This window comes from Myxine glutinosa, chromosome 11 (genome assembly GCF_964187855.1).
Source record: "Myxine glutinosa chromosome 11, kmMyxGlut1.1, whole genome shotgun sequence".
Classification (NCBI taxonomy): domain Eukaryota; kingdom Metazoa; phylum Chordata; class Myxini; order Myxiniformes; family Myxinidae; genus Myxine; species Myxine glutinosa.
The window spans coordinates 130,848,655-130,865,540 of record NC_136271.1 but is presented as its reverse complement, the minus strand read 5'-3'; the positions used below and the strand labels follow the sequence as shown (position 1 = coordinate 130,865,540).

The following is a 16,886-nucleotide window of genomic DNA, read 5'->3' as shown; positions in this document are numbered from 1 at the left end:
TCACCTAGCTCTGGGACTTCAATCTGCATGGTAATGCGGCTCTGGAAGCTGATCCAACAGGAAGTCTCTGAGGTAGGGGACTAGTGGTCATTTGACATGACTCAGAGGACATATATGTATATGTATGTATGTATGTATGTATGTATGTGTGTATGTCAGGTCTTGGGGGGGGGTTGGGGGCATGGTGGCTACCTCCCCTTTCGCGGGGTCTTGGTCCGGATTATGGACGAGCGGCATTAGCCGCTGATTTGCTTGCTTAACTACCTCCTTAATTGTTTCACCTGGCCCATTTCCTGTGAGCTTATTTATTTTCTCTTGTCCACCAGGTCCTGGCCTGCTTTATCTGGACCTCTTGTCTAGAACTTAGTCTAGAGCTTCCTGGCTTGACCTCGTAGTTGTCACTACCTTCTTGTCAAACCTACCTGGTACCTACGCATTTCACCCTTCCTGGCCATGTCCCTTTGGCCGTCTAAGTTTAGCCACAGCCCTTCGTTCCCTGGCATGCAATGGCATACCCCATCTTGTCTCTGGGCTGTTCCTTCCTGGAAAAATCTTGGCCACCCGGTTTCAACCTATATGGCTGTCCGACCTCATTTTCCCCTCCTGGTGCTAACTGTAACTTTAAGCTTACTGTTAAGTCCTTACTTGTATCCTTACTATTATTTATTTATCCTGGCTTTAACAAAGCTACGCCATTCTGAGGCCTAAATGAGCCTCTACTTACAATTTCTGTTCGAGTGCAGACAGCGGGGAAGACAAGGAGACTGAACCCGCTCGAAGGAGGAAGGTACGAATTTGGAATAATAGCCCTCTGATATAAAACAACTCCCACCTTTAATCAAATCAGCGTGCCGGCGCCGGCCTCAGGTCAGCCTTCCTCCTGTCCATCGGGCTCCGTTTCCCGTCCTCCGCGTCTGTTGACACCCCACTCCTGGTACCATCTGTGAAGAATCAGCTCTTCGTTTGCAAAAGAAGTCCACAATAGCCTGGAATGGCGCAGCTTTATTAAAGAACCAACTTATACAGATCCGGAGGAGGCCAAGACATCTATAGCAAGAGCCAGTCTCATGCCACGTCAAGCCTTCCTGAAAACACATTGATTCCCAGTCCATTTATATAGGGACACGTTTTATCAGGAAATCTCCGAGGGAACAAACAACACTGGGAGAGGTTCCTCCCACCGTTATCATTCGGGGGAGTCAGCTTTTCCTTTATCATTTGGACCAATTGTTTTTCTGGGCTCCGAGAAAACAGAACTGTAACTCACAAAGAGAAGAGTGTATGCTTAGCCAAACAAACCCATATATTTTATGGGTTTGTGTACATGAGTAATCCAAAGCATGTTTATACAGAGTCATGCGTTGCTGAGATTAAAACAAAATATATATAGTTAACGATAGGTTCATGTCATTCTACTTGCATTACGCAAAAACAAGCGCATGTGGGCGTGGTTTTATGACCAGCCTTGAAAAAAGCACACGTATACCATTGTTCAGCATGACCTCAGCGAGCCTTTTCTCATTTTAAATGAAAGCGAAGCAAAAAACCTCATTGTAACTCAGGCGTCACTGTCATTAAACAAAACAGTTAATGTTTTTGGCAAGTTATCAAAGGATTTATGTCTACGATTCAAGCAGCCTACCTAAGGTTCGAATACATTTTATTAACTCATGAAATAACATTATAGAACAGCATTTTATAACATAGCTTACGTGGTAATACGTCAGTCAACCGGCATTTATAATTGAGCATTAAGCAGTAACAAATCTGAGACCTGACATGTATATATATATATATATATATATATACAGTATATATATATATATATATATATATATATATATATATAACACAGTTTGTGTGTGTGTGTAATGTTACCGATAGACTCCTAAATGGAGAGGCTTACGTGCTTGATATTTGGCATAGCCATGGCCATTGAGCCTGGGACGAACATGGCCGAACTCAAAATATTTGACGATCCATATTTTTTATTCATATTTACCTCAGCGCATTTCAGCGCACGGAATCAACGGAATCAGAGCAGGTGGGCGCTGATTCGCTCAGAGCGATCATGTGATGACGCTATGAATGCTATGACGCTATGAACGATATGACGTTATGAACGCTATGAAAAAAAAAAATCGCTATGACGCTCAGAGCTCGCTCAGAGCGATCACGTGATGACGCTATGACGCTATGAACGCTATGACGCTATGAACGATATGAACGCTATGACACTATGACGCTATGAAAAAAAAAAATCGCTATAACGCTATGAAACGCTATGAACGATATGAACGCTATGACGCTATGAACGCTATGACGCTATGAAAAGAAAAATCGCTATGATGCTATGACCACTATGACGCTATGAAAAAAAAAAATCGCTATGACGCTATGAAACGCTTTGACGCTATGATGCTATGAAAAAAAAAATCGCTCGCTTTGCCAAGGGGCTCGCTCCCCCCCCCCCCCCCCGTTCCCCACCCCCCCCCCTCCCCCGCCTGGCAATGCCGGGTACTTCTGCTAGTATATATATATTGTTACGGTTTTCGCGCAACCCTCCTGCCCTTACCAAGGGGAGATTAAGCCCCTTGTTCTTTTTGAATCGCCACTCCCGGGCAGATGCAGGACAGGGTTTCGGGACAATTCTCGCATGTACCTAAGTACCTACGCCGCCGCAAAAGCGGGGATCAAGTCTCGCACGAACCACGCGTAATGTGAGTACGTCCGAGCGGATGGCGTACCACGTGGTCCATGCAGTTATCTTATATTGGAACCCGATTAGAGCGATAATTCGTACCACGCTTAGTCAATAGATGGAAGGGACGAGACGGTCGAATAGAAGGAAGAACACAGGTTTAATAATTATTATGTACAAGGATCGGTAGAAGCAGAGACACAGAGCAGGTACTTAAGCAGTTTTAGCATATCCAGACTCGGGCCCGTTCACACTCACAGGGGGAAATGAAGGAAGGATGGTGTTCATGCGCTGAACGTGCCGGCTCCGTTGTTCAGGAGCAGCTCGCCGGCGTGGCCCTCCGCGGTCACAGCACGTCCCTCAATGATGGCAAGCAGGCAGGCGGGAGGGATCCTTGCGGCACGTCTCTCGAACAAAGGCAGGCTGGCGAGAAGATATATGCGTCTCTCGCCCGGCTTGGCGGTTTCTCACAGTGCTATTAATCAACGGCGCACTTTCACTCGCGTAACTCAATAGGGAGGATCTGCCTCAAGCTCAACCGAGCATTCAACTTGTTCAAGCGCCTCTCCCCTCGAAACCCGTTTGACTTCTTTCAGCGCACCTCTCCTCAGAACTTGTTCAACTCTCAAGCGCCTCTCCCACAACTCGTTCAACACTCACAAGCGCCTCTCCCCATAACTCGTTCAAGCGCCTCTCTCCTCAGAACTGAGGTGGGGGCTTTGTGCAAAGGGTTTTATTGCAACGCCCTTAGCACGCATCAAATGTTCTAACCACGCCTTTTGACGCAGTGCTAAGCCACTCCCTTCGAGCCCTGATTTGCGGCTCACGCTTACCGTCGGCTTCTCCTCCGCCTTCCTTCGGCCTGCCTCGACTTGTCCAGGCCTGCCTCGTGGCATTTTGCGCCAAAGCCACAGTATCGAGGCGGCATAAACAATGGAAGGACCTAACTCTCATTATTCTACTCAACGCAAAACTAACACAGGAAAAGGACAATGCTTACATTTACTAAGACATAACTGAACTATCGCGAGGCTACGTGTTGTTGTGTGACTAAACTATGAGGGGGAAATTAACCTTTATTTGTAAAAAATCTCAAAACCGCAACACTACCCCTCTCCCTAGTCAGACTCGTCCCCAACAAAATGGAACGACCGGTTTTGAGAATGATATGCAAAATTAACCTTACATTTACATGTGACATATAGGTGTGGTTCCCCCTAACATTTACTCTAACCCGTGTATGCGACAGTTTTAAAACGCTAAATATGTCCCCCCCTACTGCATTGAGTAGCTGTCTAACAGAATTACGCCCACAACTAACCGAATTGCGGAATTTGTCAAACTAAACACATAGCCGGTGGGCAGCATTTTTATATTTACAAGCACAGAAAACTTAATTTATTTACAATTCTATGACCCAGGACCTGTCCTTTTTGAAGAGAAGATTGGAGGGGAGAGAAAGCACAGCAAAAACACAACACACTCAAAATCCATGACATTTGCTGCTTGCTTCTTGCATCTTGCTTCTTGCTTCTTCTGCGTGCCTATCAAACCGGCGAGCCCCCGGACCAGCATACAGGCCATTCCTGATCTTCAGGGCTATCTACCTTACAAATCTTCTCATCCCTAGCACACCATAATAAAAATGCACAAAAAATGCGTTTATTGTATTTCTTTGCCAAGCAGGGCCAACCTCATGTGGTCCGACTGCGTGACATTAATGCCACTCAAACAAGTGGTCCGAAGATGCAAGGTGATGCTGCAGCAAGGTGCTGCACAGCAGAGGTGCAAGGCCACAAGACTTGTGGTCCATAAGTGTAATAATGTGCAGCAAAGTGTTTGTTGCAGCAAAGTGCTGCACAGGTGCAGCAAAGTGTTTGTGGCAGCAAAGTGCTGCACATGTGCAGCAAAGTTATAACAAAAGGATACGGCAGCAAAGTGCCGCACAGTTCGGCTGCACAGATGTAACAAGGGTGCAGCAGGGATGCTGCACAGGTCGATGGTGCTGCACAGGTCCACCTCCAAAATGGTCCTGGGGTGGGGGGGAGAGACAAAGCACGACCAGCAAAACGGAAATGGCGCAACGGCACACAACAAACTAGGTAATGCAACGTGAGGGGCACGGAAGAGCGAGCAGAGCAGGCTCGTCCCTATCCGTCCGTACCCCCCACAGTCGGCTTACACTACCCTAGCCCTCCGTTGTATTTACAATTCATCCCTACGTCTTGTCTCCCATATCCCCCTCTAATCCAAATTCGTCTCCCAATCCCTCCCAGGAAGGAAGAAATGGAACAAACACAATGTCACTCTACGTCGTGATGCGTCTCACCACTCAAACAGTTTCACAGAGCCCTGGTGTGGAGTTCCGTCCTCCTTGGTGATTGGCTGTGGATGGTGCGAAGGGATTTCTCTTCATAACTACACTACTGACATTTACTCTGTTAAACTGCCCGGGGTCGTACCCTGCCAATCGGCCATCTTTAAATTATGTGGTTCTAAAAACCCGAATTCGCATTGTCCACTCTGTGGTGCCCTTGAAATTTGGGTCTCACTCCCACAAATTTTCACTCTGTGCCCTTGCACAATTTCGGGGCTGGGTCGTGTGGCTCCACTAGCAGGTCTACCTACCTGCGCACCTCCGCCACTGAAGTCGCCACCCGAGCTTACCTGATCCTGCGACTACCTAAACTAGGGAAGGCCCCTCCTGGCACTTTACCCCCTGATGCCCACCTTGGCATTGGGCAACCCGGGTCCTTCCTTTGGATCCTCAGGCCCCACTCAACAACTCACAACTACCCTAACTGGCTCCCAGAGCCTACCTGCGGCCTCACCTGGTCGACAAACTACCAGTGGCGGAGTGCCCCAATAACCACATGCACCAATTAAACCACACGCCCAGCCATTCCACAGTCTCACGCACCCGACAAAGCACTACTTGCTACTGCCCGCACCACAGGTGTCAACATCCATACAAATTTTGCCTATGCCCTCTACCTGACTTTACACTACCCACCCCGGGCGTCCGTGAATGGGTTCCATCTCCCCCCATTCACTCCTTCACACCATGCATTCCACACCAAGCATTCCACAACAAATATTCTCACACACCTTTTGTCTCGCACACCTTTTCCCTCGCACACTTTTTGTACTCACACACCTCTTTCCATACACTTCAACACAATTCCATTTGCCTCAACACAATTCCTCACACACTACTACACACACACAACATCATCTATCTAACTGGTTTCCCCTAAAACTCGTGCTTCCCCGTCATCCCATTACACTATGCACTCCCTTCGTCATTATCAACCATCTAATCTACCTACGTCCCCACTACAGTACAATGTCACTACTTAAATCTCATGTCTTCTAAAGTCTTCTAATTCCCTATCATTATCCTAGCCCTCCCTCGGCTAGCTTCGGTGCCCCATGGAGGTAACCATTGCTGGCACCCCCATGTGCCTGTCACTGCCATCCCCCTAAACTAATGCTCATGGGCCCTGTTTGAGGAATGGTAACACTCCATTCCCCCATGTAGGGTACACTATCCTCATTCGTCCACTACACTTGAGCCTCTTCGTGTAGAAATACATTGTCATGGCTCGGCCTCGGAGGGCCGAGCGATCCATTTGGGTGGTTTGTCTCCTTTATGTTGGGTCCGTCCGGCATTTTCGATCCAAAGGGGGAGGTATGGATGGGCCAAGGTTCAGAGCCCCATCCCTGCGTGGGGCCTCGCGGTCCCATGCACGGTGACCCAACTGCCCACGGTCGGAGAACCGCACCTGCCAAGGTGCGCGGCTCCAGAATCTCCGACCTCCCCTTGAACCTCGCCGAGCACCTTCGCCGCCACGGCACGGCATCAACCATACAGTGCGGGTGCCGGCACGAATCGTGCACGTCGGTCCTTGTGAAACCGCCATGGCATCGATCCCCGCCGGTCCCTGCTGCACACAACTCACCGGGGGCTCACGTACGCTACCCGTCCCCCTACGCGCTACCCCCCCCGCCCCCCCGGTCTGTGTCGATGCATGAGCCGCGTCCTCACTACTCGCGACGCACTCCGCACTCGCACACCCAGGCATCCCCGCGCCTCCCATACACTCCGTTACTGCACACTCTCCTTCCACACTCTCTGGTGTGCATTGTCCCTCTCTCTCTGTAACACACTCGGTCATCGCACACTCTCCTTCCACATTCTTTGGTGTGCATTCTCCCTCACACACCGTACTCGCACCTGCACACCTAGGTCCTAGGTGCACTCACACCTTTCACAAACTCCGTTACACACTCTTCCCGCACACAGTCTGTAACACCCACGGGTGTGCACTCTCCTGTTACACACCCAATCATCGCACTCCCTGTCGCACACTTTTCTCTCACATGCTTTGGTGCACACTCTCTCTCATACCTCATGCCAGTCGCCCTCATACACCGCACAATGGACCTTCCGTGACCGCCCGGGTTTCGTCTCTCCCAAGCGCGCCAAAAACCCGTTCGCGCCAAACACATTTGCGCCATTATTTCTACTCACCTTGGGGACCTCCTTTTCCGCCAGCACCTGCAAACTTTTTATTTCGTTAGCAAGCACGGCATCACGTGTGAATACGAACTTTGTACATATTCCATCTCCTTCTCCCGTGATTTATTTCCTATCTCTCCCGTCTCTTCGACCCCAATCATTTCTTCAATTCCAATTATTTATTCGACGACCGCCAGCGCTCATAAAATTGAGCGCCTGCTGCCGCCCCCTCTTTGGCTTCCCCCATTTCCAACTGGCCCTCTCGGTCCTGGGTTATCAGGTCTACCTCTACCTCATCTTCTATTACTCCCACCGGCATTCGACCGCCTTGGCTAGCTATGGTACGAATATAAATTTGATTCTTAGACTAAATTTTGTCCGCTCATAATTTCGAGTGCGCAAAGCGCACTCCAGGTCCAATCCCATTCCTGACACCAAATGTTACGGATTCCGCGCGACCCTCCTGCCCTTACCAAGGGGAGATTAAGCCCCTTGGGTCGTCGCAACCGCGAGATTTGAATCGCCACTCCCGGGCAGACGCAGGACAGGGTTTCGGGACAATTCTCGCACATACCTAAGTACCTACGCCGCCGCGGAAGCGGGGATCAAGTCTCGCACGAGCCACGCGTAATTTGAGTACGTCCAAGCGGATGGCGTACCACGTGGTCCATGCAGTTATCTTATATTGGAACCCGATTAGAGCGATAATTCGTACCACGCTTAGTCAATAGATGGAAGGGACGAGACAGCCGAATAGAAGGAAGAACACAGGTTTAATAATTATTATGTACAATGATCGGTAGAAGCAGAGACACAGAGCAGGCACTTAAGCAGTCTTAGCTTATCCCCAGACTCGGGCCCGTTCACACTCACAGGGGGAAATGAAGGAAGGATGGTGTTCATGCGTTGAACGCGCCGGCTCCGTTGTTCACGAGCAGCTCGCCGGCGTGGCCCTCCGCGGTCACAGCAAGTCCCTCGATGATGGCAAGGAGGCAGGCGGGAGGGATCCTTGCGGCACGTCTCTTGAACAAAGGTAGGCTGGCGAGAAGATATACGCGTCTCTCGCCCGGCTTGGCTGTTTCTCACAGCGCTATTAATCAACGGCGCGCTTTCACTCGCGTAACTCAATAGGGAGGATCTGCCTCAAGCTCAACCGAGCGTTCAACTTGTTCAAGCGCCTCTCCCCTCGAAACCCGTTTGACTTCTTTCAGCGCACCTCACCTCAGAACTTGTTCAACTCTCAAGCGCCTCTCCCATAACTCGTTCAACACTCACAAACGCCTCTCCCCATAACTCGTTCAAGCGCCTCTCTCCTCAGAACTGAGGTGGGGGCTTTGCGCAAAGGGTTTTATTGCCACACCCTTAGCCCGCATCGAATGTTCTAACCACGCCTTTTGACGCAGTGCTAAACCACTCCCTTCGAGCCCTGATTGGCGGCTCGCGCTTACCGTCGGCTTCTCCTCCGCCTTCCTTCGGCCTGTGTCGACTTGTCCAGGCCTGCCTCGTGGCATTTCGCGCCAAAGCCACAGTATCGAGGCAGCATAAGCAATGGAAGGACCAAACTCTCATTATTCTACTCAACGCAAAACTAACACAGGAAAAGGACTATGCTTACATTTACTAAGACATAACTGAACTATCGCGAGGCTACGTGTTGTAGTGTGACTAAACTATGAGGGAGAAATTAACCTTTATTTGTAAAAAAAAACAACCTCAAAACTGCAAATAAATATATATATATATATATATATAAATAAATAAATAACCTTGCGAAGACATGAGAATAAGTACATTTGTACGATTTGGTGGTGGTCATCTTGGATTTTGAAAGAAATTTTAAAATGCTAAATAGTGCCAGTGTGGCACCCTCTCTGATATCATTCTTGACTTCACTCACGTACAACAATAATCCGCAAAAAACGTTTGCATGTGCCTACTTGCAAGGTTCCACCCTTGGCAACCTCACTAAAACCCTGCACTGAGGTTACGCACCTTTTGTTATTATCGTATTATTTTCTGGGAAATAGTTAATGATGATAATTTTGGTCATTGCAGAAAACGAATCATATGGGTTTGAGATTATCTCCCCTTTAACACTGACACCGTTGATTTGTGTTTGCAGAGATATCAAGCCGGATAACATACTTCTTGATGCCAGAGGGCACATTCGGCTGGCAGATTTCGGCTCCTGCCTCAAGCTAGACGAGGATGGAATGGTGGGTGTATTTTTCAACTAGCCCACTGAAGGCAATCGATAAGACAACAGGCATTGACAAAAAAGTGATTGTTCCTGCACCTGCAGTGTCAGAACAGCCGAGAAACACTCACATGTATTTAAACTTAATGAGTTGAGCATTTGATGTATTCTCAGGTGAGTTCTTCCATGGCGGTGGGCACTCCTGATTATGTGTCTCCTGAGATGCTGCTGGCGATGAAAGATGGCAGCCGCTATGGTCCAGAAAGCGATTGGTGGCCCTTGGGCATCTGTATATATGAGATGCTCTTTGGAGAAACACCTTTTTATTCAGACACGCTGGTGGAGACATATTCCAACATCATGAATCACGAGGTGAAAGTCTCTTGTATATCATTTTAGTATTATACGTGAGTCGATGGCAGGTGTAACGTTCATCTTCAATGGAATGGCCGCTTCATTTTCACCCTGACTTACTAAAGGGGGGATGGAATACTAGTTTTTGTGAAGGCGAGCGTTGGTCTATATCGCTACTCTGTGGACAAGATAAACAACGTATTTTTGATTAAAGGGTGGATAGAGTATGTTTAGTGTCATGGCAAATTAACTTCCGTACCTGAACCAAAATCGAATTGGCTTGTTCTTGTCACCTAACCAACTCATCCAAAACTTTTTGAAAAACCATGCTATATATCGTTTTTGGCCCCAGCTCTCAATGATGAAGAATCACTTAAAAATTCTCGTATCTGGATCTGAATTTTCACCAAAATCGAATCGATTCTTCCTAATTACACACCCAACCTGTCCACCAAGACTAGGTGGAATCCGTCCACAAATTTTTGGAATGTTCTGCTCACAGAAAACGAATCAGACAAGGGTGAAAACAACGTCAGTCCACCTTCGGTGGTGGAGGTAAAAAGAAAAGGAAAGACGTAGTACCCAGCGCACAACCTAACATTAGCAGTGATGTAATACCAACATCAATTCAGTGCTAAAAATAATCCGATATACTGTAACTCGTACCAGGCAAACGGAATTTAAAAATCTTGTCCCAAGGCCAGCTACGAGTTTTCTCGTAAGGTGGGGTTTCACCAGCAATGGATAAGGAATGAACTTGGATTTGCTCATAGAAGGGTAAAATTTGAAAACAAAGTAGATGTACTTGCATACATGGCTTGCAAATGGGAGTGGTATAATTTATATAGGTTGGCAGTCAACATGTGAAACATTTCATCAAAAGGGATACATAACATTATTAAAAGGAGAGGATAAATCCGAGTAACGTGAACCTGTGGTGAGGAAAAAAACCCCAGAAAAATCGTACACTGGCCAGAAGAGAACTTTAGCTAACATTACAAAAATCAAACTGGGTGCTCCAAGAAAATCTTCCCAATGAGCCAAGACATCATGACCGAGCATCAGGACATACTGTGAACAAAATAATTATGCAGGATATCAACTAAAAACAATTTTAAGGCAATGTTCACAAGGTGCAGCCAAAGCACATTAGGGAACACAAGACAAATGCCAGAGAGCTGTACGTGCGCCATCCCTGCAGGAGATGAGTAGAAGTATGGGGTGACCCATATGCATGGATCTATCTTGATGAGTACCAAGCCAAGAGCCATTTACTTCCATCCAGGGGACTAGAAAGCATCTGAAAATGCAAAGCCTGTCCGCGTCCATTTGTATTCAGACATGTACTTCTTCTATATGCTCAAAATAATGAAGACAGTTAAAGAAAATTGATGATTGTATGCCGCCTTGACCTTTGAACTTTAGATCTAAAAAAACTAAACAACTTCTTGCTTTTGATTTGTGAACCAATTCAGTGGCCCAATATGCAAATTCGTAAAATTTCAGGTCAATCGGATGAAAATTGACGATTTTATATGACGCTGACTTTGACCTTTTGACCAAATTATTAATTTGCCTTCTCCATATTATCATAATACAGCTTTGGTGAAAATTTGCTGACAAAACTTAAATGGTAAAAAAGTTATGGCCTGAACACGCACGCATGCCCGGACACACGGGCACACACACGCGCGTGCGGATACATACATGCGGACACACAGACACACACGTGCAATTACAAAACCCTGTCTCCTGCTGTGCAGTGGATAAGTTCATAACTGAATATCAAAGATGGTGTCACAAAAACAAAGTTTCTCCAAAGGATTTCTGGTGGTACCTGGTTTTAACATGAATGCCAAACTAAAGCTTAAAGTGTCAAACAAAGTCAAGGTTAACCATGTAGTTGAAGAAGATTTGGTTTGATGCCCAAATTTCAGGAGAAAATACTCAACCTCTACGGAAATCGAGTAAACATGGTAGACCTCCACCAAACAAATTAGTCAGCCATACACATCATTCAAAAATTGTTTTTATGAACTAGAACATCACACGTAGAGCGTATAGTCTCGTCTCACACGCTCATTCCGAACTAAAATACCATCGTTAACTGAACACGCTACTATTATGGCCAACTGTTATTTTGGCCCATATACCCGTATAATCCATACACCCTATTATGTCACATAGTTTCTTAGCATGGGTTATGATGTCATAAATTGAATTATTCGCTCACATCGGGTCATATATCAGATATATGAAGTTTCAGATTTTTCAGATAAGATTTTCAATTCAACCTGAAACACCACTTCACTGATGGATGATGCCATCGTTATCATTTTGACATATGCCAAGTTTCAAAAAAAAAATCGTTTAGCGATTTTGGTGAAAATGTCCAATTCCCTCCCCCCCCTCCCCTTAATCCATTATAGCTGCCATACCTTGTGCTCTATGATGTCAGAGTTGTCGATAAAATATTCTCCATGGAGAGTCCCTCCAATGTTTAAAGTTTTGCATTGATTGAACAAGCAGTTGCAGGGGTTGCAAGTTTGGCATCGATTGAACAAAAAAAAATTTAAGTGAAAATAAATAGACAGTACACACACATGCACACACACGTTGCAATAGTCTCGCAACCCCCTCGGGGTGAGACCAAAAAGATGTAAAAACAACAGAGTTTGAGCTCTTCCGTTTGAATACTTTTCTAGTAAATCACAGGCTGCTTCACTCATGGATTTTCGTGCCTCTGGCCTCCTAAAGCTCTACCTCCCACGACAGTAGGATGACTTTGGAAAGGTTTTTCCATCATTTCCACAGGAGTGGGAAAAGATAGAACTTTATAATGGAATGATGTCCTTGGCATCACAGGAATCTGAGGCAATCATCTTGCCGGTTTATAGAAGGGTGCGAAATTTAATTGGTGGTGGTGGTTAGTGGTGCAGCCTTGTTTCATCGACAGTTACGAGACAAGTGACAAAGCCCAGGTGTTCATTTATGATGATGAAATTACTGCCTTGAAGAAGGTATTTGGATATTTGGGTGACCTCAACACAGCGATCCTACGTGATTAATACCTCGACCTGAGCAAACGCTTTGGGTCGGTCATATCTGCAGGCAGTTCTGGCCTGGGGTCATCTTCAAGGGACTTGGGTCCATGCTCAAGGTCGCCCATACATTTGGTTGCTGTGGAACATGAGGGCACAACTTCGCCATACAAAAGGGGGTTGAGGAGAATAAAAACGAAGCAATAGTAATCAATAATAAATAAAACCCCTTACCCTCTACTGTTCATACGCGCCCACTAAGCCAACGACGATTGGGAACCTTAATTACCTATGTCCTTAGCAGGTCCCTATTCCTTCCATGATGGATCGATAAATAAGAGGCAGACAGGACAGGCAAACACCCTTGTTGTGTCCGGCCGGACACAGCAGGAATCGAGGCCGGTGGCAGCTGGGGGAAATCGTCCTTTTAGCAGCTGCGGTCCACATAGTCAGATGCTTGTGAGGAGGTGGAGAGCAGTGGCTGGCTGGGTGGAGACGTGACTCCAACGCGTAGCTCTGCAAAACCGATGCAGCTTCTCCCCAGGCTGAGTCCGGGCTTGTCTCTGGCTCCACCCAGCGTACCCACCTTAATGGTCTCTGCCCCCCACCTCACCTGTGATGTACCACGCCCCTCCCATCTCACTCACCATTGGCTCTGGTGGCCCATTTTATCCTGGGCAAGAGGAAGCCCCCCCCCCCCCACCCATTCTCCAACACCTGGGCCCTCCCCATTTCCTTGGATATGACTGGAAGGTGCTTTCCTGTGCAAACGAGCACTTCAATGCTGATTGGAACATGTAAAGGACATAATTAACAGATTCCAGACGATAGAGCAATAGATGAAGGCTCAAAGGCTTGGCGGTTTTTCGACAAATGCGTTGAGGAGGGTGTACGTCTGTCTTAAAGTGACGCATATCTAATATCACGAATAATTTCCTCACACTTACTTAAAGACATTAACTATGGATGGAATAAAATTATACGAAGCAATGTTAACCCATAGAAGTCATTTCCAGAATAATATATACACATACAGTCACGTGAAAAAGTAAGGACACCCCATGTAAAGTTTTGACTTTTTCAACATCTATCTATAATTCCAGTAATCTCTGTGTGTTTGTTTGTACGTTTGTACGTTTGTACGTTTGTTTGTCTGTGACCGCTGTTTCTCGACAACCACGGGTCCGATATACTTTAAACTTGCCAGGTATATTGCTGGGGACCCGAGGATGTGCCTTTTCAAGGTTTCATATTAATCGGACAAGTACTTACCGAGCTATGGCGATTTAGCCGTTCGCCGTTCGCTTTGGCGTTGCGAATGGACCAAACCATTGCATGTAAATAGAGGGGGGGGTTCTGTGGTCGTTGCGAATGGACCAAACCATTCATGTAAATAGAGGGGGGGGGGGGTTCTGTGGTCGTTACTGCCACGTGGTTTCAAAGTTTTTTTTTGTTGTTGTTGTTTGCACGCATGTTTTTTTGCACCCACGTACGGGCACGCCCTAGGATGTTTACACACACACACCCCTACACAAATTTTTTTTTTTTTTTTTTTTTGGCAAGGAACGGGCACCCACGTACGGGCACGTCCTAGCTTATATATAGTACGGGCATGCCCTAGTATTTCAACATACAGCTGTTTGATCTTCATTTCAACAATATTGATAAAGGTGATAAAATATAACAAATATCATGAAACATTTACATTTTGTAGTCCATTGTATAATTTAAATAAACATAAATGCAAATTTCGCATGTGGAAAAAGTAAGTACACCCCTACATTTATCACTACTTCAAATACCTAAAATTAGAATCAGGTGCACCAGCTCAGGTGCGAATGCTTAGACCATCGTCAGAGAGGATCTTGGAGGAACCTGTCTTATTTAAACCTCAGACATTTAGTTTGGTTTGCTCTTTGTTGTTGAAGTGTGCGTCGTCACCATGCCTAGATCAAAAGAGCTCTCTGAGGCCTTCAGAAAGAAGGTTATAGATGCCTACGAGTCTGGGAAGGGATTTAAAAAGATCTCCAAACAATTTGAAATCAATCATTCGACTGTCCGGAAGATCATCGACAAGTGGAGAAGATTCCAAACAACTGCCAACTTGTTCACGCCAGGCCGCCCCAGCAAGTTCAGCCCGAGAACAGACAGCAAGATGCTGAAAGAAGTCTCTAAGAACCCCAGATTGTCATTACGGGACCAACAGGTAGCTATTGCCACTGTTGATGTCAAAGTGCACGAGTCTACCATTAGAAAGAGGCTGCACAAATTAGATCTACATGGGAGGTGTGCCAGGAGGAATCCTTTGCTGTCCAGAAAGAACATCAGGGCAAGACTAAAGTTTGCCAATGAACACCAAGGCAAAGACCAGCACTTCTGGAACAATGTGCTCTGGACAGATGAGTCAAAGGTAGAGCTATTTGGCCACAGTACCAGAAGACATGTTTGGCAAAAACCAAAGACAGCATTTGACCACAAGAACCTGATACCAACTGTAAAGCATGGTGGTGGAAATATTATGGTTTGGGGCAGCTTTGCTGCATCAGGGCCTGGGCAGCTCACCATCATATAATCCATTAGGAATTCTTCATTGTACCAGAGGGTGCTTGAGGATAATGTGAGGCCATCTGTCGGAAAGTTGAAGCTCAACCGAAGGTGGACCTTGCAACATGACAATGACCCTAAACATACCAGTAAATCCACCAAGGAATGGCTGAAAAGAAAGAAATGGAGGGTTCTGGAATGGCCAAGTCAAAGCCCGGATCTAAATCCCATCGAGATGTTGTGGGGGGATTTGAAACTAGCTGTGCATGTAAGAAACCCCTCGAACATCGCACAGCTGAAAGAATTCTGCATGGAGGAGTGCGCAAAAATATCTCCCAGTCGATGTCAAAGACTGGTAGACAGTTATAAGAAACGCCTACTTGAGGTTGTTTCTGCCAAAGGGGGCAATACCACCTATTGGAGCCAAGGGTGTACTTACTTTTTCCACATGCGAAATTTGCATTTATGTTTATTTAAATTATACAATGGACTACAAAACGTAAATGTTTCATGATATTTGTTATATTATATCACCTTTATCTATCAATATTGTTGAAATGAAGATCAAATAGCTGTATGTTGAAATATGTTGAAAAAGTCAAAACTTTACATGGGGTGTACTTACTTTTTCACGTGACTGTACAACAGGCTCACTTCCACATACCTGATATTGAGAAGTCCCTCTTCAAAAAGCTTTTGTAGATTATGCATGTTTAAAATATCATTACAACTGTTTTGAGATCAAGGAGATTTGCTGTTCAGAGAAATATACCTTTGCTTCCCCAGTTAATTAAGCCGAAATAACTGCTCCGACTTCTTGTATGACCATATATGGAAAATAAGTTTCTACACAATTCAGTTACAGGGTGAGGATTGATGGTTCGGGGAGGGGGTGGGGGGGAGTGCGGGAACAATTGCCCTCGAATATTGCTCACAAATGTTTAAAATGTTAACTTCAAACATTAACTTTGAACAATAAAGTCATGGAATCTCTCTGTGTAATCAGATGTGCACATGTGTACTCATTTACCTGTGTCATCGTTAGGGTTGGCTGGAGTTCCCACCCCAAGCAGAAGACGCATCTGCAGATGCCCGAAATCTCATCCAGTGCTTGCTGACTGACCGACGACAACGACTTGGTCTCAACGGTCTCGAAGATTTCCGTAACCACCCATTTTTTCGCAATATCGACTGGGAGAACATTCTAGGGAGCGACGCACCCTTCATACCCGAAATCCAGAGCCCCACTGACACCTCCAACTTTGATATCAATGATGATCAACTCACTGACGTGGTATCACATGTTCTGGAAATTATGTAGTTGCATACCGTTCTTAAAATGCTGTAAAAAATTGTTGTATCTTGACTTTAGGGAAGTGATTAATATTGTGTATACATATCTGCTATTAAGCACAAGTTGCATGACATTCTCAGAACATCCCAACCCACAAGGGTACAAAAACAGATCCTCTCAATTACAGACCATTGAACTTTCTTCCAATTATAAGCAATAGAATTGCTTCTGAT

At 46.0% G+C, this 16,886-nt stretch overlaps 1 protein-coding gene across 1 annotated transcript in view; it reads left to right on the top strand.

Moving 5' to 3' along the window:
* LOC137436862 (serine/threonine-protein kinase MRCK alpha) overlaps positions 1-16,886 on the top strand; it is a 57,147-nt gene that overhangs the window by 33,091 nt on the left and 7,170 nt on the right. The window contains exons 7-9 of the mRNA XM_068131037.2: positions 9,346-9,439; positions 9,595-9,792; positions 16,405-16,653. Of these exons, the coding sequence (XP_067987138.1) occupies positions 9,346-9,439; positions 9,595-9,792; positions 16,405-16,653 (541 nt within the window). The remainder of the gene's footprint in view (positions 1-9,345; positions 9,440-9,594; positions 9,793-16,404; positions 16,654-16,886) is intronic.